At 42.6% G+C, this 27,298-nt stretch overlaps 1 protein-coding gene across 1 annotated transcript in view; it reads right to left on the minus strand.

The window, feature by feature from the left end:
- Positions 1-15,623, minus strand: part of FMR1NB (FMR1 neighbor) — a 37,103-nt gene extending 21,480 nt beyond the window's left edge. The window contains exon 1 of the mRNA XM_062184387.1: positions 15,224-15,623. Coding sequence (XP_062040371.1) covers positions 15,224-15,623 — 400 coding nt within the window. The remainder of the gene's footprint in view (positions 1-15,223) is intronic.
- Between the last annotated feature and the right edge of the window lie 11,675 nt (positions 15,624-27,298).

Genomic DNA, 27,298 nt, shown 5'->3' on the forward strand with positions numbered 1-27,298 from the left:
TAGGCTGTCGTCATGAGTTGCCAAGGCTATGGAAGCCTTCCAAGTTTGCCGACTCTGATCATATTTAGACAAGGTCATAAAAGACAGAGTGAGGATAGTAACCAATGATCCTAAGAGTGGCATTTACCAGGTTTGAACAATTATACAGCATTAAGTGGGGAAGAGGACCATCAGTACACACAGGTTGGGAGTAGAGCCATTGGTGGTAGAGTAGAGGTTATGATTACAAAGGAATGAGGCCCAAGTGCACTAGACAGGGCCTAGAACAAAGGACAGAGTCATTATTAGAGGAGCTAAGAAAGGTGCTGTCTAAGCTACAATTAAGTTTTCTGATTGAGAGGCAAATAGAACCTGATAGAAGGGGCTTGATAATAATCTGGTGGGCTTTAGGCCTTGTAAATTCAGAGGCCCAGACCTATCTATCTCTTCACATGGGTATATCCTAAGGGAGGTGTGAACCTCCTAGGGGAAGGCACTCTGTTGACTTTCATTACTTGGCTGGCCTGGAGGAGAGCAGGCCAGGTAAAGGCAGGTGGGCATCTCTAACAAGAAATTTACAGTTCTGTCTGCAATGTTGCTGACCCTACTTGACCATCCCCTCAGCTGCAGTGGTCACTTTGGAAGTTGGGCTGAGTGAAGGGCTTCTCAGCTTAGAGCCAATAAGATCTGTGGCTCTGACCTGGGCATCCTTCGACTCCAGGGCAGGTCCATTTCCAGTGATCCAAACTCTTGGCAGAGCTGCCAGGGCTCTTCACAAGCTGACTTCTGCTGAAGCCCAGGCTTACCACATTGAAAGCCACTGCAGTGGACTGGCCTGTTGGGTCTCCTTGAGGGCAGATCACTGTACAGATCAGCCATTAATAGGCCTTCCACCCATTGCTTCTGATGCCGAGCTTTCTTTTCCTCCTGGTTTGTGTTAAAGCAGACCAGAGGATGCAAGTCAACGGAGTGCCCGTTTTCCATCTCTAATCTTCGGTGGCCTGAACTACAAGTCTATAGTCGCAGGCATGTTCTGTAGTAGTTTTTCTAAGGTAGACAATGCCCATGAGGAAAATTATATTCTCACTTGAAAACTTTCTTTCCCTTTGTCTGAAAGGGAGGTTTTTTTCTACTTACTGTATACTTCGCTGATGGCGAAGTGAATCTAGCTATGAGATTATTATTTGAGTTCTTATTTTGGCTATGCTATTGCAGAAAAATGTTAGCCATCTCTTTTATAAGGTCTAAAGATTAAATTGTGCATCCTACAGATTCCTTCATAATAGAATTAGTTTCCGACCTTGAAGAGAATAGAGAAATGAAAGAACAAGTTGGGCTTAGAATAGAGAAATGAGGGAGCAAGTCCTAGATCGCTTGCTGACAATAGCAATATCACATGAATACTTAGCAAACCGTTTCAACCATTAGATAACAACTTAAGAAAACATTTACCAGAAGGTCCAATGCCTTCTATAAATTTTAAGAATCACGTATTTGAAAACACCTCTTAAATATCTAACATGGTGTAGTTTGTTTAACCAGTAAACTTAAGCACAACCATCTAAAATGTTTTAGTTTCTTTCTACCAACAAGTCTAAAACATATGATACACAGATTCAGGTCCCACAAATTAAAATGTATCTTTGATTGATTTTAGCAGCTTAAATTATGGACAATCTTATCTATAAGCCATTTAAAATAAAGACTCTTAATAAAATTTCCCCATGTGGACATACAATATGTACACACATATAATATAGCATAATAGACCAATATAGCAATTTTAATAATAGCTTTTAAAATCTTTAACTCTTTTTGTAGATTGCCAATTGATTTGAATTGCTTTTTCTTTTTAGTAAACTCAGTTAACCATACTTTCTCTCAGTTGGTACTGTTAATACATTATTGCTTCATCTGTTTACAGAGCCATCCCAAAGTACTGAATACAATAAAAGTGGCTGGAAAAAGTCCATAGGAACCTATAGGAGGACAGCTAAACACAGAACCAACAACGCTTTAGTTTTTATGAGCAGCAGATCAATATATAACTGTGGATGACAAAAGAGTTTAAGTCGCCATGTTTAAAATTATAAACTCATCAACCAACAAGAGGCACTTGCTTACTTCACAGTATTTTTGAAAGCACCTGTAGATTTTACAAGTATTTAACCCTTTAGGCCTCTGGGGATTTCTCATTAAGATAACTATCATGTCTAGTAACACAAGATCATTAGACTTTTTAATTCTCAAACATTTGTATTAATAGCATTTTCCATTATAGAAACTTAAAGTCTGGTACCACATCACATCTTGACAGTCCTTCTAATATACTCCAATAGCCTGATTAGTTGGTGTCTCTATAAGATGAGAGACATAGGTCCTTCGATTTTTTCAGTTGGGCCCAAACTGGAAAAAACCAAAGTCCAGGATTTACTGGAAATTTTAGAGACAGATTGTTTGAAACTTTGATTTTTTGAATGCCTGTCAAGAATGCCAAGAAGGCTCAAAATCCAAAATATCTGGTTGAAATAAGATTCCTTAAAATCATGACATAACATAGACCAAATTTGATCATTGTTACAAGGTGATTATTCAAATTTTTGAAAAAAGCACATATTTAAATAACCCATAGCTCTTAATAAAAACTCAGCTGTTTTTGAACAATTAGAATTTAACAGACATCAAGAGAACATAATAGATTACTTTAACACATTGCTTTAACAGAGCATCAGAGTTTAATTCTATGTCAAAGAGAAATTGAGCTTCCTGTGATCTTTTGCTGTGAGGTTTCCTTCCTTTACCTTCTTTCATATTGGTGACCATGTTTCTGTGTTTCTGTGTGTAAGACATCTTTAAGCATCTTTTGCAGGGCAGGATGAGTGGCAACAAATTCTTTCAGTTTCTGTTTGCTATGAAAAGTCTTAATTTCACCTTCATTCACAAATGAGAGCTTTGCAGGATATAGTATTCTGGGCTGGCAATTTTTCTCTCTTAGTACCTGGGCTATGTCTCGCCATTCCCTTCTAGCTTGTAGGGTTTCTGATGAGAAGTCTGCTGTGAGTCTAATTGGAGATCCTCTAAGAGTGATCTGACGTTTCTCTCTTGCACCTTTTACGATCTTTTCTTTATGTTTCACTGTGGTGAGTTTGATTATAACATGTCGTGGTGAGGATCTCTTTTGGTCATGTTTATTAGGGGTTCTATAAGCTTCCTGTACTAAGATGCCTCTGTCCTTCTCCAAACCTCGGAAATTTTCTGCTAGTATCTCACTGAAAATGCCTTCTAATCCTTTCTCCCTCTCCATGCCTTCAGGAACTCCTAGAACCCGAATGTTGGGTTTTTTAATAGTATCCTGTAGATTCCCGACAATATTTTTTAGATTTCTAATTTCTTCTTCTTTTCTTTGGTTTGCCTGTTTCCTTTCCTGTTCTCTGTCTTCTAAGTCTGATATTCTCTCTTCTGCTTCACCCATTCTGTTTTTAAGGCTCTCTAATGTGTTTGTCATTTGATCTATTGAATTCTTCATTTCATTATGATTTCTAGTCACTATCAGAGTTTCTTGTTCCACTAGTTGTTTCATTTCATTTTGATTCCTCCTTAATATTTCACTTTCACGAGGGAGATTTTCTATCTTGTCCATGAAGGATTTCTGTAGTTCAAGAATTTGTTTTTGATAACTTCTTAATGTTCTTATCAATTTTTTGAGATCCGCTTCTTGCATTTCTTCGATCTCATCATCTTCATAATCTTGAATTGGGGTGTCTTTTTCATTTGGGGGCGTCATAGTTTCTTCCTTGTTCTTGTTAGCTTGGTTTTTGCGTTTGTTGTTTGGCATGTTGGAGATATTTGGTTTCTTCACTGTGGTGTTTTTTCTTGTTACACTATGGCTCTATATTAAGTGGACTGTCTGCTTTCAGTGGAGCCTTAGAGGCTTGAGATGAGTGTGGACTGAGAGCTGGGTTTGGTTCCTCAGGGTTGAGGGTGTGTCAAGGATGACACTCCCAGGTTAGGTGTGGTAAATCTCTCTTTCTTTTTTTGATTTAAAAGGGAAGTAATTCCGCACAGCTGAACGTAATTGGAGGTAGTTAGCAGGCAAATGATATACCCACAGGAGCCAGAGATCGGAAGCTCTTTCCCAAGGACCACACAGGGAATCTCTGCTGCCTTCAGTGTGGGCTCCAATTCTCCTGCAGTCTCCCACTGGGTTGCCAAGTTAGATGCTAATCTCCTGTTATTTCACCTCTCCCCATAGAGTCAGGTTTTTCTGCTAGGCTCAGGGCTGGTGCAGACCTGAGGTCGCCCTGCTTATGACGTATGTCCAAAATGGCGCCTGCTCTGTCTTGCTCGCCTTTGAGAGGTGAGCGGAGAGAGAGAAACTTGTGTCCGTATCGGTCACTTTTTTTATTTTTTTCCTCTCTCTCTTCTAGTTAGCCTGGTGAACTTTTCCCCACGGAGTTTCAAGCCTCGTTACCTCTAGCCTCCTCTTTCCGCTTGCCTGCTGGTATCTCGGGCTATGGAGGTTCGGCTCACCTCGCGTTCCAGCGCTGGTGCGTTGAGTCTGCCGCTGGTGTCCCGAACTTGGGCTCCCACGCTCTCCACGCAGGTCCACTGTGAATCACTAGTTCCGGAAGAGTTTCCTCTGCTGTTTCTTCCCCTACTCTTCCTTGACCCTGCAGTATCTCCACTTATATTAAACTTTCTCTCCCCCCGGACTAAGTGTGCTCCCTGCCTATTCCGCCATCTTGCCGCCTCCCAGGATTCATGTATTTTCATTATGCAAATTTTGTTGCCATCCCTGCCCTGGTGTGAGGTCTGCCAGACAAGGAACTGAATGACTGCAACTGAGGAAAAATGAGAGCATTGGCTAATGGTAGCATTTCAAAAGGATTTTTCTGTTCCTTTATTAAGTTGAGAGTCTCTCTGTTGTTTCTGAATTTCTGGACCTTGGCCTCAAACAGACCAAAATTTTCATTCTAGCTCTGCCACATACTAACTGATGAACTCTGCCTCAGTTTACTCATCTGCAAAATGGAAATATTTATATTGAAAGTATTAAATAAAGTCATATATGAAGAGCTTAGTGCAATATAAAGTGAATATTTTGTTATGTATCTTTGTCTATTTTTATTGTTTAAATATTTAACTTTAGTAACATTATTTCATTCTCAGGATACTTCAGCAAATGGAAGAATTCTTTTTCTCTCTACCTTTCATATCAAAATAAAAAATATGTAATAATTATTTTAAAAGGTGCAGGGTTTCTATGAATGTAACTATAAACCTTATTCAGGGACATAAAAAAAGACTTGAATGAACAGAAAAACAAAAACTGTTCTTATGTTTAAAATTTTTTGTAAAGTTATCAGTTCTCTCCAACTGAGCCTATATTTAAATGAATTCATGCCTGCCACATGAAACAATGAATGTTTTTTAAATTAATGTTAGATATGTGAACATAATTATATAAGAATCTATTAGGATTTTTTTTTACTTGACAGAATGATTCTAAGTTTAATCTAAAAAAATTCTTCAGAGGCTGGCACTGTGGCACAATAGTGTAAGATGGAGTGCTGGTTTGAACCCTGGCTACTCTGCTTCCAATCCAGCTTCCTGCTGATATACCTGGGAAAGTAGTAGAAGATGGTCTAATGTTTGGGCCCCTGCCACCCATGTGAGAGACTTGGATGGAGTCCCTAGCTCTTGGTTTCACAGGCACTCTCTACCAAATATTTTTAAAAGGATTAATATAATTTTTTTAAAACTCCTCCAAAATAACAGTCTGAAGAGCTCACTGGTGTCTGAGCAACTACAGCACTGGAAGAAAGGAAGCCACATTGCTGTCTTTCCCTCTCCTAGCCCTGTAGATTGGCAGACTTGCAATGAAAAGTCACACAGCAAGCATCTGTTCTGTTCCTACCAGAATCAGAGTCAGAGTCAGGGCAAAGCACAGATTCCTTGCATCCTGCAACTGTGGAAGTTTTGGGGCATTAGCCCCAGAGCTACACTCACTCACTCTACATGATACAGAGGGATTTTCCACAGCTTCTGGGGACTAGCATCAAAAGCAGCCAAAAAAAATCTGTTCCCACCCTGGGATATCTTGGGAATAACCCCACTGTACCCTGCAACACAAGGACTGTGATGGTAAGTTTTAAATTTCCCAGTCCCACTGAAATCTACCCGGTGGACCTAGAGAAGAACCTACCTGTATTTCACCTCTCTGGACTCATATCCGTCAGAGCAAGATCTCCTGTATACCTTGTAATCATCCTGTAGCACTAGAACAGGATTCAGTTCACATCCCCTCGTTCAAGAACTAGGGCTGTTGACGTTATAAGCCACAGTACCAGTTGGACTCTTCTAGCAGTACCTGAGGAAGCGCCCATCTGTGTCACATAGTCCTAGAACCTGATAAATTGTTGCCACAAGCCCCAGCATCACTCAGGTTTGCAAGCCAAGAACAAGGCCCTGGCTGTCACAATCCTTAGGGAGACTGACACCAAACTCTGTGAACTGAAGATGCATACCCTAGGAAACGTACATTCATCTCAAAGCCATAATTCTATCCCTACAAACTGCAACAGACTACATCACTGTGTCACTTATGGATACAGCCAACATTAAGACAAAAGAAATCAATCTGAGTCTACACTGCTGGGCTCATCTAGAACCAAAGCCAAAGCAACAAGCCAAGTGACACTTTGCATTCCAGCTAAGCCATAAACTCTTTTCTAATAAAACCCATTCCATAAAGAAGAATGGAAGATTACACCAGATGTGCAGATGTTAATGTAGGGATACAGAAGACATGAAGAAGCAATGGTAGCCTGATGCCTCCAAAAGAACACCATAATCCTCCATAATTAGATCACGAACTGCAGTGAATCTATGAAATGACAGATACAGAATTCAAAATAATGATTGTGGGGAAACTCAATGCATGCAAAAGGACACAGACAGATTAAAGAAATGAGGAAATCAATGAGTGACATGAATGAAAAGATTACAAAGGAGATAGAAATCACTAAGAAGAATCAAATAGAAATTTTAGAAATTAAGCAAAAAATATGAGTGAGAGCCTTAACCAACTGAAGAAAAGAATTCTGATCTTGAGGACAAGATTTTCGAAATAATCCAATCAGTCAAATAAAGAGAGAAAATAATGAAAAAGAATAAAGGGACTGTTGCTGTTGCATACTGGGTAAAGCCAATGCCTGCAGTGTTGGCATCCTATATGGGCGACAGTTCAAGTCCTGGATGCTTCACTTCTGGTCCAGCTCTCTGCTATGGCCTGAGAAAGCAGTAGAAGACGGCCCAAGTCCTTGGGCCCCTGCAGCTGTGTGGGAGACCCGGAAGAAGCTCATGGCTCCTGGCTTTGGATCAGCGCATCTCTGGCCATCTGGGGAGTGAACCAGCAGATGGAAGACCTCTCTCTCTCTCTCTCTTTCTCTCTCTCTCTCTCTCTCTCTCTCTCTCTCTCTTTCTCTGCCTCTCTGTAACTCTGCATTTCTAATAAATAAAAATAAATATTTAAAAAAAGAAAAAAGAAAAAGAATGAAGAAAGTATATGAAATATAGGATATCATTGCAGAACCAAATATCCATATTACAGGTATTACTGAAGGAGAAGAAAAGGAAAAAGGCATTGGTAACCTGCTAAATCAAGTAATAGTTGAAAATTTCCCAGACCTTAAAAGAGAAATAAACATCCAAATATAAGAAGCTCAAAGAACCCCAAGCAAACTCAACCAAAAAAGCTCTTCACCAAGGAAATCTGTAGGAAAGTTGTGAAAAGATAAGGAAAAGGAGAGAATCCTAAAAACAGTAATAGAGAAGTGTCAAGTTACATATAAAGGAAAACTAATTAGACTAACAGTAGACTTCTCAGCAGAAACCCTATAGGCCAGAAGAGAGTGTAATGATGTATTTAAGGTCTTAAAAGAAAAAAAAATCCAAACAAGAATATTATATCCATCAAAGCTACTCGTTAAAAGTGAATGAGAAATATAAAGTATTTTCCAGAAGCAAAAAAAATTGAGAGAATTCTCCAGGAACCAGACCAGACTTACAAGAAATTCTGGGGGCCGGCGCTATAGCAAAGCAGGTAAAGCCGCCGCCTACAGAGCGCTGGCTGGTTCCTGTCCCAGCTGCTCCAATTCCAATCCAGCTCTTAGCTATGGGCTGAGAAAGCAGTAGAGGTTGGCCCAAGTCCTTGGGCCCCTGCACCCGCATAGTAGACCCAGAAGAAGCTCCTGGCTCCAGGCTTCTGATCAGCACAGCTCCAGCCATTGCGGCCAACTGGGGAATGAACCAGCGGATGGAAGACCTCTCTGTCTCTCTCTTTCTCTACCTCTCCTTCTCTCTCTCTGTAACTCTTTCAAATAAATAAACCTTTAAAAAAAGAAATTTTGGAGGAGGTCATACATTTTAATGAACATCATGAAAATACATGACACTTCCAAATGGACTAATGAACAGGTTATCTGTATACAAAAAAAAAAAAAAGTAAATGACTGGTGTTAGTTCTTATTTTTTTTAAGATTTATTTATTTGAAAGTCAGAGTAAAGTAAACAGTAAGTAGAAAAAAACCTCCCTTTCAGACCAAAGGGAAAGAAAGTTTTTAAGTGAGAATATAATTTTCCTCATGGGCATTGTCTACCTTAGAAAAACTACTACAGAACATGCCTGTGACTATAGACTTGTAGTTCAGGCCATCGAAGATTTGAGATGGGACTTGGGCACTTCCTTGACTTGCATCCTCTGGTCTACTTTAACACAAACCAGGAGGAAAAGAAAGCTCGGCATCAGAAGCAATGGGTGGAAGGCCTATTAATGGCTGATCTGTACAGTGATCTGCCCTCAAGGAGACCCAACAGGCCAGTCCACTGCAGTGGCTTTCAATGTGGTAAGCCTGGGCTTCAGCAGAAGTCAGCTTGTGAAGAGCCCTGGCAGCTCTGCCAAGAGTTGGATCACTGGAAATGGACCTGCCCTGGAGTCGAAGGATGCCCAGGTCAGAGCCACAGATCTTATTGGCTCTAAGCTGAGAAGCCCTTCACTCAGCCCAACTTCCAAAGTGACCACTGCAGCTGAGGGTATGGCCAAGCAGGGTCAGCAACATTGCAGGCAGAACTTTAAATTTCTTGTTAGAGATGCCACCTGCCTTTACCTGGCCAGCTCTCCTCCCAGACCAGCTAAGTAATGAAAGTCAACAGAGTGCCTTCCCCTAGGAGGTTCACACCTCCCTTAGAATGTACCCCATGTGAAGAGATAGATAGGTCGGGGCCTCTTAACTTACAAGGCATAAAGCCCACCAGATTATTATCAAGCCCCTTCTGTCAGGTTCTATTTGCCTCTCAATCAGAAAACTTAATTGTAGCTTAGACAGCACCTTTCTTAGCTCCTCTAATAATGACTCTGCCCTTTGTTCTAGACCCTGTCTAGTGCACTTGGGCCTCATTCCTTCGTAATCATAACCTCTACTCTTCCTCCAATGGCTCTACTCCCAACCTGTGTGTACTGATGGTCCTCTTCCCCACTTAATGCTGTATAATTGTTCAGACCTGGTTAATGCCACTCTTAGGATCATTGGTTACTATCCTCACCCTGTCTTTTATGACCTTGTCTAAATATGATCAGAGTCGGCAAACTTGGAAGGCTTCCATAGCCTTGGCAACTCATGACGAGAGCCTAGGGTGGTTACTGGCACCATAAACTAGAGTGTCAATTTGTTGGGTCAACAACAGGAGTCACTGTGCACTTGCTCCTCATGTGGGATCTCTATCCTTAATGTGCTGTACATTGTGACTTAATGCTATAACTAGTACTCAAACAGTATGTTTCACTTTGTGTTTCTATGTGGGTGCAATCTGTTGAAATCTTTACTTGATATATACTAAACTGATCTTCTGTATATAAAGAGAATTGAAAATGAATCTTGATGTGAATGGAAGTGGAGAGGGAGTGGGAGAGGGGAGGGTTGCGGGTGGGAGGGAAGTTATGGAGGGGGAATCCATTGTAATCCATAAGCTGTACATTGGAAATTTATATTCAATAAATAAAATTTAAAAAAAAAGAAAGTCAGAGTTACACAGAGAGAGGAGAGGCAGAAAGAGAGAGAAGTCTTTCATCCAATGGTTTACTCCCTAATTGGCCACAACGGTCAGAGCTGCACCAATCTGAAGCCAGGAGCCAGGCACTCCTTCCTGGTCTCCCAAGTGGCTGCAGATGCCCAAGGACTTGGGCCATCTTCTACTGCTTTCCCAGGCCATAGCAGAAAACTGGAACAGCCAGGACAGGAACCGGTGCCCATATGGGATGCCGGCACTTTAGGCCAGGGCGTTACCCCACTGTGCCACAGTGCCTGCCCCTCAGTGTTAGTTCTTATCTATTAATCCTAACCTTGAATGTAAATGGATTAAATTCTCAAGCCAAAAAAGGTACATTAGCTGAATGGATAAAAACGAAGCCTCTGCTATATGCTGCCTACAAGAAACTCACTTTAGAAAAACACACATAGACTGAAAGAGACGGGCTCAAAAAGATATACCAGACACAAAATCAATAAAGATACATGGGAGTTAAAACACATGATCAAACAATAATACCTAACAGACATTTACAGTACATATCACCCAACAGTTACAGAACACACAATATTTCTCATCAGCACATGGAACATTTTCTAGGATAGATCATATATTAGGGCATCAAAATACCAATGACATTCTTTGCAGAACTAGAAAAAGCAATCCTGAAATTCATATAGAATCACAAAAGACCCAAAATGGCCATGGCAATTCTAAGCAAAAAATACCTGACTTTAAGGCATACTACAAAGCTATAGTAATTAAAACAGCACGGTACTGGCATAAAAACTGACATATAGATCAATGGAACACAATAGAGGGCCCAGAAATTAATCTTGTCCTACAGACAATTGATTTTGAGAAAAATACTCAGACCATGCAGTAGAATAAGGATAATCTCTTCTACAAATGGTGCTAGAAAACTGAATGTTATTAGAGCTGGCGCAGTGGCACACTAGGTTAATCCTCTGCCTGCAGTGCTGGCATCCCATACGGGCGCCGGTTCTAGTCCCAGTTGCTCCTCTTCTGCTGTGGCCTGGGATAGCAGTGAAAGATGGCCCAAGTGCTTGGGCCCCTGCATCCACATGGGAGACTAGGAAGAAGCACCTGACTCCTGGCTTTGGATTGGTGCAGCTCTGGCCATTGCAGCTATTTGGGGAGTGAACCTAAGGAAGGAAGACCTTTCTCTCTGTCTCTCTCTCTCACTGTCTGTAACTCTATCTGTCAAATAAATAAATAAATAAATAAATAAATAAATCTTAAAAAAAGAAAACTGAATGTATATATGAAAAAGAATGAAATTAGATCCATACCTTTCACCATATAAAAAAAATCAACTCAAGATAGGTCAAAGACTTAAATTTAAGACCTGAGACCATGAAATTACTGGGAGAAATTATAGAGGACACACTCTAAGACATTGATGTGGGGGACAACTTCTTGGACAAGACCTTCAAGCACAGGCAACACAAGCAAAACTACACTAATGGGCTTATATCAAACTCAGAAGTTTCTGTACAGCAAAGGAAATGATCATCCAAATGAATACATATTCTACAGAATGCGAAAAATATTTGTGAACTACGTATTCAACAAAGGATTCAGAATATATCAGCAAATCAAAAACTCAACAAAAAAAACAATCAATTCAGCTAAGGAATGAGCGAAAGACCTCAACAGTTTTCAAAGGAATAAATACAAATAGCCAACAAATATATGAAAACATGCTCAACATCATTAGTCATCAGGGAAGTGCCTCAAAATCACAATGAGATATCATCTCACCCCTGTCAGAATGGCTAAAATCCAAAAGATCAAAAGTAAAAAATTCTAGTAAGGATTTGGAGAAAGGGGAACACTTATACACTGTTTTTCAGGATGTAAATGAGTGTAGCCATTGTGGAAAACTGTAAGGATATTTCCTTTAAAAAAATAGAAATAGACATGCCATATGATTCAGCAATCACACTACTGGATATATACCCAGAAGACATGAATGCATTACATCAAAGAGATACCTGCACCACCATATTTACAGCAGCACTGTTCACAATAACCAAAATTTGGAATCAAGGAATGTGTACATTATCATATTAATGTATAAAGAAAATGTTGTATATATTCCCAATGGAATATTATTAAGCTATAAAAAGAAAGGAATCCTATTACATCAAAATGGATGCAAATAGAGGACATCATGTTGAGTGGAAATAAATCACACGCAGAAAAACAAATACCACATATTCTCCCTTACATGTGGGAGCTAAAAATAAAAAAAGACAAGACAAAAAAAAAAAGAAATGCCTGTGTGTATCAGTATTGTGGCAAATATAGTTTTGTAAAAGTTTTTTTATACCTTTTTCAAACCAATGTTTAAGAATATCATATTCAGGGCCAGTGCCCTGGCTCACTTGGTTAATCCTCTGCCTGCATCTTCAGCATCCCATATGGGTGCCAAGTTCTAGTCCCAGTTGCTCCTCTTCCAGTCCAGATCTCTGCTGTGGCCCGGGAAGATAGTGCAGGAAGGCCCAAGTGCTTGGGCTCCTGCAACCCACATGGGAGACCAGGAGGAAACACCTGGCTCCTGGCTTCAGATTGGAATAGTGGCCATTTGGGGGGTGAACCAACGGAAGGAAGACCTTTCTGTCTCTCTCTTTCACTGTCTAACTCTATCTATCAAAAAAAAGAATGTCATACTATTTTAGTAATAATGATCTGTGATTACTTTAATATTAATTGTATATGTGTGAAATGGTCACTTTTCCAGTCAATTGTTGTTTATATCCTTGCCTATATTCCCACCAAACCAGGGTTTTTTGCTTTTGGTTAAACTTCTTATTTGGTGAAGCATTAAGCTTTTTTTACTGTAATGTAAATTTAAACTATGTTATCTCAAAAACAGAAAAAGAAAGAATGGACGAAAGACAGGCAGATACAGAAAGAGAATATCATTATCTTTTTATTTCTTTTATTTTTTCTTTTATTTAATAAATAAAAATTTCCAAAGTACAAATTTTGGATTACAGTGGCTTTTTCTCCCCATAACCTCCCTTCCACCTGCAACCATCCCATCTCCCACTCCCTCTCCCATCCCATTCACATCAAGATTCATTTTCAATTCTCTTTATATACAGAAGATCAATTTAGTATATACTAAGTAAAGATTTCAACAGTTTGCACCCACACAGAAACACAAAGTATAAAGTACTGTTTGAGTACTGGTTATAGCGTTAAATCACAATGTACAGCACATTAAGGACAGAGATCCTACATGTTGTTGTTTAACAACTGACACTCTTGTTTATGGTGTCAGTAATCAACCGAGGCTCTCATCATGAGTTGCCAAGGCTATAGAAGCCTTTTGAGTTCACCAACTCTGATCTTATTTAGACAAGGCCATAGTCAAAGTGGAAGTTCTCTCCTCTCTTCAGAGAAAGGTACTTCCTTCTTTGATGACCCATTCCTTCCTCACTCACAGAGATCTTTCATTTAGGTCATTTTTTTTTTTTGCCAGAGTGTCTTGGCTTTCCATGCCTGAAATACTCTCATGGGCTTTTTAGCTGGACCCAAATGCCTTAAGGGCTGATTATGAGGCCAGAGTGCTGTTTAGGACACCTGCCATTCTATGAGTCTGCTGTGTATCCTGCTTCCCATGTTGGATCATTCTCTCCTTTTTAATTCTATCAGTTAATATTAGCAGAAACTAGCCTTGTTTATGTGATCTCTTTGACTCTTAATCCTATCATTATGAATATCATTATATTCTTAGAATTTTATCTATGAAGTATACTAAATCTGTTAAAAACTAACTAAAAATTTAAAAATTAAAAGAAAAGAGAATGAAATCACAGAACACATGCACTTTTTTTAGGAATCATATATCATAATTTCCATATTACTTACTGCAAAGCTTCAGTAATCAAAATAATATGGAACTGGCATGGGAACAGACACACAGAGTTACAGAAAAGATTTGAGAGTTAAGAAATAAATCCACAAATCTATGGTCAACTGATTTTGTAAAGGAGTGTGAAAACCATTTAATGAACAATAACTAATCTTTTCAACCAATAGTACTGTGATAACTAGATATCTATTTACAAAAGAATCATGCTGGCCCCTATAACTCACATCATATATAAAAACTTAACTCAAAATGGGCCAAAAATACAAATATGAGAGCTAAAATCATAAAACTCCTAGAAAAAAATAGGAATAATCTTCACGATTTTTAGTTTAGCAAAAAATATTTATGTGTGATAACAAAAGCACAAGTAGATAAATTGATTTTCTCAAAATTAATCATTTTTGTACATAAAAGATCTGATAAAGTGAAATGGCAACTTTCAGAACCGAAGGGAACATTTGCAAATCATATATCTGATAAGTATCAGTATTCAGTATATATAAAGAATTCATACAACTCAACAACAAAACTCAAAAGAATCCATTTAATAATCAAAGGATTTGAAAAGGCATTTATTCAAATATATACAAATGGCCAACAGTTACATGAAAAGTCTATCAATCTTATTAGTCATTAGGGGTTTACAAATCAAAAACACAAGATACACTTCTCATCCGCCAGAATGGCTAAAATTGAAAGGGGGTGGATAACAAATGCTGGTGAAATTGGAAGACTTGGACACTGGTGGTGGAGATGTAAAATGGTTCAGCCAATTTGTAAAACAGTTTGGGATATCCTGAAAACCTCAAAATGGAATTCCCATATGATCTAGCAATTCCATTCCCAGAGAATTGAAAATATTTCTACACAAGAACATCTACATGAGTTTTCATAGCAGCACTGTTCATAAAAATCCCAGATTTTTTCCAAATTTGATAAATTTCATAAATTGATAAATAAAATGTAGTCTATTTGTACAATGGAAAATGTGCCCCATAAGTTTCAACTTGGGGTGATAAAAATATTTTAGAACTGGAGAAAGGTAAGGAACACAAAAATTTAAGCACACCAAGTTTCTTGAATTGGTTACTTTGAAACAGTTAATTTATGTGAATTTCACTTCAATTCTTAAAAAAAAAAAATAAGAGAGGTGTTTTCTGAGGAGAATTGTGGAAATTTGGGCTTTTTTGAGATGAAAATCAAGGAAGGAAGGTGTTTTTCAAGGGGCTTTAGAGGGTAGGACTTTCTGACTGGAAGGGAGAAGGGACAGGTTTTTATGAAGGGACGCGACAAAAGGAAGGACTTTGAAAGGTTGAGGAGGGTGAGAGCAGAAAGCTCTCATGTGACGCGAGGGCCTGGGAGGCCATCGGGAGAGGACAAGGCGTGAAGGCCAGAAGGGCGGGAAAGCTGGTTGTTGGGAGGCGTCATCGCCGCCCCTCCCCTCCCCCTCCATCCACCAGTAACAGCTCACAGGTGGCCAAAGCCGGTACTCACCGGGTCTGAGGTAATAGCACAGCAGCAGAAGAACCCACAGGGAAAGTGTGAGCATCCTGAGGCGCCTCTGGGCCCACATCGTGGCCACAGAGTGGTGCAGCTCAACCCGGAGGTCGCGCAGAGACACCCGCCAGCCAGGCTGAGGCACAGCAGCCATGAGGGCCTTGCCTCTCAGATTCTTGGCCCCAGCATGTGACCCGGTGGCCGGTTTCTCTACATTGTGCTCTGCCTCACAAGGCCCCTGCCTCGGGCGTGCACCGCACAACACCCAGCTTTTGGACCTAGTCCTCCCTTTCTCTGGCCTAGCCTCAGAAGGCATGGCTCTCCGTTTGCGTCTAGCTAAAATGTCGCCTTGCCCCCTAACCGTCGTTGTCCCAGAAGCCCTTGCGGTGGCCCGTTACCCAGAAATCCTTGGGGAAGTGATGTTCACGTCACATGCAAACTCTCGCGAGGCTTAAGGCTGGTTCCCTCCTTTGACGCCTACTTCGTGGTTTCACATGCCCCACCCCTTTTTAAACACTTGGACAGTGTCTTGTACACCACTGCCCCCACTCAAGGCTGACCTTTATAAGTGCTTGTTAAAGGAATGAGGCTTGAGGCCCACACCAATAGCGAGACTTCTTGTTGTACATCAACAAAAAGGAATCACGAATTAGACTGTAACAGTGACCACCACGGCGTGAAGGCATGCAGCGGCCATGAATTCAGGATCCACCTGTCTGGTTTACACTCTGGGGAAATAGATTCCTTTAAGGCAGGCATTGGGGTATTTTAATTCTAACAATCCTCCCATCAGAAGCCAGAATGCCAGGGAAAGTTTCCGCAGTTTGCTCAAAGGTACCTTCTCCAACCTTAAAAGACGCGATATTACCAGGTGAGGTTTTTCTTAGAATCCAAACCACCCAGGAGTTTGGTGTGGCTGTGGGTCAGGGAGGCTGGAAGTTGGAGGTTTGTGTCATTTTCCAATCATGGATCCTTTCCAGTAGCTTCTATCATGCTGGGGCTGAATAGGCAGAATCTGACACCTTGCTTCATACCTGGGGGCTGATGGAGTTGGTTTGTAAGGACTTTGTTGGGTTGATGGTTTCGTTTGTTCCCTTCTAATCCGGAGCTCAAGTCTACAGCCTTTCACAGGTTGAGATCCCAGAACATAGCTGACCCTGACCAGGTGCAGGGGATGGTGACAATGGCCAGCACAAATGGTGGCCGTGTTGGGTGAACAGGTCATTGCATATGGTGAGAACGGAGAGCACCAGGTGTCCTTCACTGCCTGGTAGGCAGTGCCATTGCCATATGGAAGTAAGTGTCTTCTGTGAGCGGATGCTGAGATTCCCTCAGCTCATGACAAGGAGGACTGCAGTCTTGGGTTTCTACAAATGGCTGGGTCAGAGGCAAGGTGAAATACCAGGTGACTTGCAAATCAGAACTTGAATCCAGATCAAAGGCCTCACTGTTTCTACATATGGAAACAGCAAGGAGTGAGAATAACCCTTCTGAAGGCCCAGCTAGGCAGTCAGGGAGGAGCCATGGTTCCGAGAGGCTGCCCAGGACATCCAGACACCAAGGGAGAAACAAGCAAGCCTAGTGCAACCCCAAGTCCATCAGGGGACCCTGTGCGTCAGGGTACCATCCAGCCCAGGCCCTGTGTTTCACATGCATAAAACACAGACCCATAGCCTCCTCTGCTCAGTCAGCAGTTAGCAGACTGGAGCACTGCCGTGCGCAGAATTTTGTGTGTGAGATGGGAAGACCCAGGAGGTCCAGCTCTTGGGGCCCAGGAGGTCTCCCATGGGTTGGGACAGTAACACTACACTCTTGAGCTGACCTCTGTGACCCCCACCCCCAAAAAGGAAGAGAACCGCTCCCCAAGAGGCATTCAGGAGGTCACCTTGTCTACATAGGCATTAAACTGGAGAGAAGATTGTTCCCTTTGCTGAGGAGGATACATCTACCCCAGCACCTGCCTCCCCCTCCCCGCACTGCTCCCCTGAGGAGGACATATTCAGACTTAGGCCCTGTCTACACACACACACACACACACACACTGCTCCCCTCCCTGGGAAAGCCTCAGCACCTGCCTTCCCCCGCACTGCTCCTTCCCTTGGAAGGTACCCACCCTCAGTAGCTGCAGTCCCCACTGCTCCCTTCCCTGGGGAGGCCAAACCCAGCCTCAGCCCCTGGCTCCCTCTGCCTCTCCCCTCCCTTCCATGAGGACACACTCAGCATCTGCACCAGCATCCCCCAGCCCCACCTAAGCAGGAGGATCAGGGACAGGCCAAAGCCTGTAAAAACCCACAAGAGGACTATGGCCACAGGGCCACCTACTCTGGCTGGAAGTAAGGACAGGTAAGGACAGGATCTAGGCTTGTTTCCTCTGCCACAAGCCAAAGGGCTCGGCAAGGACAGGATACCGCATGGCTAGGGGTATGTGGGAAGTGGGTGCCCCACATGCAAGCAGCTATTCCACAGGTGCAGACCTCACTGGGAAACCTGGGCACACCTCCCACTGTGCATGTCACCAGAACCCCAGCCATGCTAGCCTCTTGCTGCCCCCTCTGCGGACTTGGCAATGAGAAGACCAGACTTGCAGAGCTGTCCCTGGGCTGAGAGATCACATTCACGGCCTGCCCCATGCCAGGCACTTGAGACCTGAGCATTGCCACCATGGGGTCACTCATGTGTCCACTTAGTGCCACTGACCAGCTGTTCACTGTGTGGCCTGCTCTCATGGCCCCCAATAGCTTTTGAATTTATTTATTTATTTAAGAGAGAGAGGAAGAGAGAGAGAGAGAGACTCCTATCCACTGGTTCAATCCCCAAATATACACTGCAGCCAGCTGGGGGCAAAACTGGGAGCCTGAAACTCAATCCAGATCTCCAATGTGGATGGCAGGGACCCAGCTAATTTGAGCCATCATCACTGTCTCACAGGGTGTGCATTAGTGTGAAGCTGGAATCTGAAGTGGAGCCTGGACTTGAACCTAGGCACTCTGATATGTAATACAGGCCTCCTAACCAGCAGTTTGATCTCTAGGCCAAACATCCACCTCTATTACCAACTTTTGAAACTACTTGTTGCATGTGTGAGGAATTGTGGAGTGTCTGAGATTTTATTCTATTTAAAGTAACAAGGAAACTGATCACAGTTTTGCAAATGTTGAGAAAAGATACAATACCACAGGGTCAGACAAGGAACAAGTACAGTGTTCAGCAAGTAAAAAGACCCTACAAAGTTTTGCAGTTTAAATGTCTGCGTAATTTGAGAAAGCCACATCATGATCAAACCATGACACATGATGGTTAACCTCAGTTAACCAGGGGAATACTAATTAAATCAACAAAGAGCTATCATTGTACAGTTGTTAGATTGGCAGGATAAATGGGCAGAAATAGAAATCTAGTGTTTGCTGAGGGGTACAAATGGGTACAACAACTTCGGTGGCTTGTTTTTCCCCACTGGCATTTTGACACCACCTTGTAAAGTTAAATATTCACATATTCTGCCAATCAGGAATTCTACTTCTAGGTATCTACCTTTTCACCTACGTGGATAACAAGACATATTCAAAGAGGTTTCCTGTTACAGGAAAAACAGCAAAAGGATGTCTTAACAGGAAATAGAAATAAATTATGGTTTATTTTTCTTGTAACACATAAGGTAACAATTATGATTAGCATCCATCACCTTAAACAACATAGTAATGTTGTTTTTGCTAGTTTGCCTACTGGAATAGGATGGCTTTCTCTGTTTCAAATTTAGTGTAATTATTGCTGTGTTCCACAAAAGAAAAATTCTTGTGGGGCCAGCATTGTGGTACAGCAGGTTAAGCTTTTGCCTGCAACTCTGGCATCCCATATGGGTACTCGCTTAAATCCTATATGCTCCACTTTTTATCCAGCTCCCTACTAATGCACAGTAAGGCAGCAGAAAATGGCCCAAGTTCTTGGGCCTCTACATCCAGCTGGGAGACCTAGATGGAATCCTAGGTTCCCAGTTGCAGCCATTTGGGAATGAACCAGTGGATAGAAAATTCTGTCTCTGTCTATCTGTCTCATTCTCTTTGCACCTATGTTTAAAATAAATAAATATTTTTACAAGAATAATCATCTTCTAAACTAGAAGAAATCAGAGTTATGGGAATGAGAAGAAAAACACAATTTTTTTGCAAGTGGATCATTAAGTGTAATTTCACCATAACCCCTTAGTTCCTAGCTCCTGTATTCTAGTTATGAGAGAAACAGATTGCAGTTCCTAGTTGAAAGTGTATGCCATAAACTGCAGACCAAACTCACAGGAAGTATTCTATGTGGTGTCAGAATCAGGTTTTCAAGATTTCATTTTTCTATTAGGCCAATTTCTTATAGGTGAGATGGCACGTAGTAAAATCAAATAAGCCAATGGTCCTCAACACATCACTGCAATATTACTAGGGTAATGTGAGTTCCTTTGATGGGAGCTATATTTTCTTTTTTTGACAGGCAAAGTGGATAGTGAGAGAGAGAGAGACAGAGAGAAAGGTCTTCCTTTTGGCCGTTGGTTCACCCTCCAATGGCCGCTGCGGCCGGCGCATCGCGCTGATCCAAAGCCAGGAGCCAGGTGCTTCTCCTGGTCTCCCATGAGGGTGCAGGGCCCAAGCACTTGGGCCATCCTCCACTGCCTTCCCAGGCCATAGCAGAGATCTGGTCTGGAAGAGGGGCAACCGGGATAGAATCCGGCGCCCCAACTGGGACTAGAACCTGGTGTGCTGGCGCTGCAAGGTGGAGGATTAGCCTGTTAAGCCATGGCGCCGACCTGGAAGCTATATTTTCAAAAACTCTTGCTCTAAGCACAAATCTGTGTTACTGTCTGTATCAATCAGGGTTTTGTTGAACGTAACTAGAATAGTTAGTTGAAATATATAATAGTTGATTTAAGCATAAAGGTGTTTAGTTCAGGAAAAGAGAGGATAATAAAGTTGTAGGAAGATGAGCAGGCTCAGCTGGGCATCTAGAAAAGATTTCTAGAGCAATTCTGTAAAACTGACTCCCAAAGAGAACCCAGTGGCATTCCAAGTACAGGGTAGTGGGAGCAGGCCACTTTGGGTGTAGGCAATAAAGGGCTCTGTATCTCTAGAAAATAAAAATAATAAAACCAATTATCTGAGTAAGCTAGTCCACTTGGTTATTCTTACCCTGTATCAACAATTCCAAACAATGTCAGTGGTAACAGTCTTCTCTGAAAACGAATCGTTGGTTGTGCTGTTCTTTAAACAAATTCTTGTGAACAATGATAGCACAGTGATTTTAAGGTGAAAACCCAGTACTTGAATTTCTTCTGTGCCATAATTCTAGGAGACCAGTTGGAGTTTTTGTTTGTTTAAAATTTTTTGTTAATTAATTTATTTTTAAGGAATATGATTTTATAAATACAAGTTTAGGAATATATTTATTCTTCCCATGATACCTGCCATCCCACCCACATTCCCACCCATCCTCCACCCTCTCCCCTTCTCAGCCCCATTCTCCATTAAGATTAATTTTCAATTAACTTTGTACACAGAAGACCAACTCTATACTAAGTAAAGATTTTGACAATTTGCACATACAAAAAAAATGTTTGAGGAAAAGTTTCACAGTTAACTCTCTTTTTTTGTGTGTTTGTATTTACATAATTTTATTAATTTTTATTACAGTTTAAAGCATACAACCATTTTACCAATTGCCTTCTTGTAATTAGAATGTTATATCTTCACTTTGTTTTGGCTGTCCCTGAATACAGTAGCATCACATTTCATTAGCAAATACAGAACAGTATTTCCGGATGTAATTAGACAAGTGTATTTGGTGTTTAACATTGTTTTCACCTTCATTAGGGAGAGATGTGAAACCTACAAGTCTCCTTTATCACTTTGAAAATTCTCCTATCTTTTTTATTTTTTTTTAATATTTTATTTAATGAATATAAATTTCCAGTGTACAGCTTATGGATTACAGTGGCTTCCCCCACCCATAAATTCCTTCCCACCCGCAACCCTCCCCTCTCCCACTCCCTCTCCACTTCCATTCACATCAAGATTCATTTTCAATTCTCTTTATATACAGAAGATCAGTTTAGTATATATTAAGTAAAGATTTCAACAGTTTGCACCCACATAAAAACACAAAGTATAAAATACTGTTTGAGTACTAGTTATAGTGTTAAATCACAATGTACAGCACATTAAGGACAGAGATCCTACATGAGGAGTAAGTGCACAGTAACTCCTGTTGTTGACTTAACAAATTGACACTCTTGTTTATGGCATCAGTAATCACTCTAGGCTCTTGTCATGAGTTGCCAAAGCTATGGAAGCATTTTGAGGCCCCACTGGGGAAAGTTCACCAGGCTGACTGAAGGAGAGGAAAAAAAAATAAATAAGGGGAACCAGCAAGGACACTAGCCTCTCTCTCCACTCACCTTACAAAGCAGAGCAAGACAAAGAGCAGGCACCATTTTACATATGTAAAGCGGCAACCACGAGTAGCCAAGCAGAAAAACTTGACTCTGTTAGGGAGAACTAACAGGAGGTTAGAATCTAGTGAAAGTAGGTGGAGCTAACGATCTGAGACTGTGAAAATCCGAGGGGGGGGGGGCGAGAGAACTCATCGAGTACACAAACTCGGTAACCTTGGCAACCCGGTCAGAGACTGTGGAGAAATTTGAGAACACACTGAGAGCTGCATAAACTCTTTGTGTGGTCCCAGGGGTAGATCAAACGAATACCCACAGAGGCCAGATTTCAACCACCCTCAATTCCACTCAGCTGTGCAGAATTACTTCCCAACTGAGTAAAAAAAAAAAAAAAAGAGAGAGAGAGAGAGAGAGAGAGAGAGAGAGAGTGAGCCAGCGAGGGAGAGAACAATCTGGGTGTTTGCCTTTTGAGTTCACCAACCCTTATCACATTTAGACAGGGTCATAGTCAAAGTGGAAGTTCTCTCCTCCCTCCAGAGAAAGGTACCTCCTTCTTTGATGACCTGTTTTTTCCACTGGGATCTCAGTCGCGGAGATCTTTCATTTAGGTCATTTTTTTTTTTTGCCAGAGTGTCTTGGCTTTCCATGCCTGAAATACTCTCATGGGCTTTTCAGCCAGATCCAAATGCATTAAGGGTGGATTCTGAGGCCAGAGTGCTGTTTAGGACACCTGCCATTCTATGAGTCTGCTGTGTATCCCACTTCCCATGATGGATCATTCTCTCCCTTTTTTGTTCTATCGGTTAGTATTTTCAGACACTAGTCGTGTTTATGTGATCCCTTTGATTCTTAGTCCTATCATTATGATCAATTGTGAACAGAAAATGATCATATGGACTAGTGAGATGGGATTTGTACATGCAACATTGATGGGATTGAATTGGACAAAACAAACAACCCACTGAAGAGATGGGCCAAGGACCTCAATAGACATTTTTCAAAAGAGGAAATCCAAGTGGCCAACAGGCACATGAAAAAAATGTTCAAGATCACTAGCAATCAGGGAAATGCCAATCAAAACCACAATGAGGTTTCACCTCACCCCGGTTAGAATGGCTCACATTCAGAAATCCACTAACAACAGATGCTGGAGAGGATGTGGGGAAAAAGAGACACTAACCCACTGTTGGTGGGAATACAAACTTGCTCGGCGCCGTCCTCGTCCAGCAAGAGACAGAGACCGAACACTTTGCACGGGGTTCCTTTATTGCTCGGCAAGCAGGAGATCCAGCTTCGATCTCTTCTGGGCAGGAACTTCCCTTACACCCGCGTAGCAAGGGTTTATATGCACAATACACGTCACAAATCAGGTGATAGGCTAGAAGCGCGGGGATAGGACAATCTCGTGGCAAGGCGGGAAGGAGCGAGCTAGAGCGGGAAATCTAAGGCGGGAAGGAGCGAGCAAGAGCGGGAACTCCCTGAGATGAGGAAGAACCCGGAAGCAGGGAGTCGGCGCCATCTTAGGGGCACGGTTCCTCCGGTCTGGTTCCCTACATCTCCCTCCTTTTGTTTTTGCACAAATCACATCCCCGACGGCCCTGGCTCATGAGGGCCGGGAGAATATTTACTAGGCAGAGAGTAGAGGTGCATACCCAGCGTGCTTGTGATCCGTTAGTTACGGAACTTCAAGGGCCTGGCCACAACCCCTGATGTCTCCGTTAGGGATCAGTTTTTATTCCCTTTTGCTGGGGCAGGCTGGGAATTGAACCTGCATGCATATGCATATGCTCTCCCAGGACCCCCGGAACCCCCGGGTGGACTCCTGCTGCAGTACCTTTGGTCTCGCATACCCAGTTTTCGCTCCCCGTCAGGGATGGGTGATACAGCCCAATGAATGAGAGGGGGAACAAGACAACTCGAGGAAGGTGTGTGCCTGATGGAGGCATTGTCCATATGTGAGGCGTGAGTAGGGATGGGGGGACGAGGGTTTTAATCGCTGGTATGGACCCGGTCATAAGTCATGCGAGCCAGCATGGCATATGCATCCGGATCACGGTGATGGAGAGCAGCATACGCTGCCGCGCGGAACTGATGTCTGACGCTCTCCAACTTGTTGTTGATGAAGGAGCTCACCCAGCGAAGTACACAGGGACGTCTCGTTGTTTTGTTGCAATTTGTCGTCCTGTGAGAGCGTGGTAATCTCGGTTATCTCGGGGGAGATGTCGTCCGTAGGTGATAGAGGTGTATCTTGCGGCGGCGGGGCTGTTTTTCTGACCAATCTTTCCGGTATCCAGAGAGGTTCTCTTCCAGATTCCTGTGGGAAGACACAGACCGCGCCTCGGTTCCAGCATAATACCGGATCCGGGCCGTACCACTTTCCCGTGAGGACATCTTTCCAACGGACATAGCCTCGTGAAGATGGCTCCTTTAACATGTGTCTCTCAGCGGGGGACATAGAATGATCTGTCAAATTCAAAAAGTTTATAGTAAACAGTGCAAGGGAGAGGCGCATTCGAGGGGTTTTGCCCGTGGCAATTCCCTCCTTTTGTTTTAAGAGAAAAGCCTTGAGGGTTCGATGAGCCCTTTCAATTATGGCCTGTCCCTGAGGGTTATAAGGGATTCCAGTTTTATGTTGTACCTGCATACGGGTGCAGAAATCTTGGAATGATTTACTTGTGTATGCAGGACCATTATCTGTTTTTAAAGTTTTTGGTTTGCCCCAGGCTGCCCATGCAGCAAGGCAGTGATTAATGACATGGGTGGTACGCTCACCCGTCTCCAGAGAAGCAAAAATTACTTGGGAACAGGTGTCAACTGACACATGAACATACTTTAAGGTCCCAAACTCGGATATGTGGGTGACATCCATCTGCCAGATATGTCCTGGTAGTAATCCTCGGGGATTAACCCCCACCGAAGGCACAGGGGTTAAAGTAGGGCATGCGGCACAATGGCGAACAATATCGCGAGCGGCAGCACGAGAAAGACCGAATTTGGCGGCAAGGGTTTTTGCGTTTACATGGAACTCTGAATGAAACTGGATAGCCTGCTCTTCTGGGGAAGAAAATTGGAGTATCCAAATGGGGCGTGTGGCTTGATCAGCTATAGCATTGCCTGTGGTCATGGGTCCAGGTAAGGAAGAATGAGCTCTAATATGAGTAATAAAGAAAGGAGCAGACCGATTCCAAATAGATTTTTGCAGGGTGAGGAAAACTGTCGCTACGGAGGATGAAGAATTGACTAGTCCTGCGGCCTCAAGGATAGACACAGAATTAACCACATAGCGTGAATCAGACACAATATTGACAGGTCCGGGGAAATCAGAGAAGACTTGGTTAACTATAAGAAGTTCAGTTACCTGGGGGGAGTTAGTAGCGAATTGGAATGTTTTTGGCACAGATCCTGAAACAACATATGCACCGACTCCTGTTTTAGAACCGTCGGTATACACTACTGGGGCTCCCTGTAAGGGCTTTTGGGATGTGGACTTTGGAAAAATAACTGGGTGAGACTGAACAAAGGTTAGCAAAGGATCAGAGGGTGTTCTGTTTGTAATAGTTGCGGAAGTGGAGCAGACTAAAACCGCCCAAGCATCAGTACAAGCGATTAGCACACGTACCTGTTCCATGGAATAGGGGACAACAATGGTGGATGGTTCGCGTCCAAAATGTTGGATAGCCCTCTGAATGGCTAGGAGAGTTATCTCCGCCACTGCCACGGGATAGTAACTAATAGATCTAGTAGATGACATTGAGGGATGGATCCAGAGGAGAGGCCCATCCTGCCATAGGACCGCGGTGGGCTGTTTAAGGGTGTCGAGGACCCAAAGAGTAAGGTCTCCCGCAGGGTCCCAACGTTTTAGGGCAGCTTTACTAAGGGCATCGTTGACAATTGACAGTGCTTGTTTGGCCTCAGAGGTGAAGGTTCGGGGGGAAGCAAGATCCGGGTCTCCTTTAAGTATATTAAAGAGGGGCTGCAATGCAGCATTAGGAATGTTAAGGTAGTGCCTAATCCAATTGATATCCCCTAAAAGTTTTTGTAAGTCATTTAGAGTGGAGATAGCATTGATTTTTATTTGAATTTTTTGAGGTCTAATTTGAGTAGGGGCGACTATAGCCCCAAGATAAGAAACTACAGACGACAATTGCACCTTATTAGGTGCAATATGCAGCCCTGCCCCTTCCAGCACTTGTTGGAGTGTACTGTATAAGGCCAGGAGCCTCTCTGCTGTGGGGGCTGCACACAGTAGGTCGTCCATATAATGTAGGCACCTGCAGTCGGAATATCGGTCTCTAAGAGGTTTTAGTACTTGGGCTACATAGACTTGACACATGGTGGGGCTATTAGTCATACCCTGAGGCAAGACTGTCCACTCCCAACGCTTGTCCGGTTGTTCCTGGTTCTGGGTGGGGACAGTAAAAGCAAAACGTGGGGTATCCTTTTTGTCCAATGGAATGGAAAAGAAACAATCCTTAAGATCTATTACAATAACAGGCCATTGGTTGGGAAGTGCCGAAAGCAGAGGAAGACCACGTTGCACAGGGCCCATAGGCTGCATCTGTGCGTTGACTGCCCTAAGATCATGTAAGAGTCTCCATTGACCTAATTTTTTGCGGATGGCAAAAATAGGCGTATTCCATGGAGAGGTGGATGGGATCAAATGACCAGCGTTGACCTGCTCCAAGACCAGAGTGTTGACTGCCTCCAGTTTCTCCTGAGATAGGGGCCACTGTGGAACCCAGACGGGTACGTCCGTTAGCCACGAGATGGGTAAAGGCTCCACTGGTTTAGGAGGCGAAACAGTGACCCCTAGGAAAAACCCAGGCCAACTTTACTTGGTCTTTGTTTTGGTTCAATGGGGGAAGGGTGGCCCTGGAGCTGGACACCGAGTCCCTTGCCTGGGACGTAACCCATATTTTGTAGCATAGATCGTACTGCAGGGGAAGTGGTGACCAAAGCAACATCCATTTCGGCCAGGACGTCTCTCCCCCAAAGGGAAATGGGTAGAGGTAAAATGAATGGAGAAAACTGTCCTCTATGACCCTCGCTATCCTGCCATGACAACAAGGCTGCACTGATTTTTGGGAAATGAGCAAAACCAAGTCCTTGCAAGGTTTGTTCCGCCACATTTGTAGGCCATGTACTAGGCCAGTCCTTTGTTGCTATAATGGATTTGTCGGCTCCTGTGTCTAAAAGTCCCTTAATGTCCTTGCCATTAATCTGCAACACTAAAGTGGGACGTTCATTTAAAAGCATATGTAAGCCGGTAAAATTAATGCCAGAGGACCCAAAGTTACCAGTGCCGCGAACGTGGTTTTTAGCTGGGATTAAAGAGTGAAGACTGGGCAGTAATAACATTTGTGCGATACGGTCTCCAGGATTGATTACTAAAGGTCCCTGAG

Source organism: Lepus europaeus, chromosome X, assembly GCF_033115175.1.
Source record: "Lepus europaeus isolate LE1 chromosome X, mLepTim1.pri, whole genome shotgun sequence".
In the NCBI taxonomy this organism is placed as follows: domain Eukaryota; kingdom Metazoa; phylum Chordata; class Mammalia; order Lagomorpha; family Leporidae; genus Lepus; species Lepus europaeus.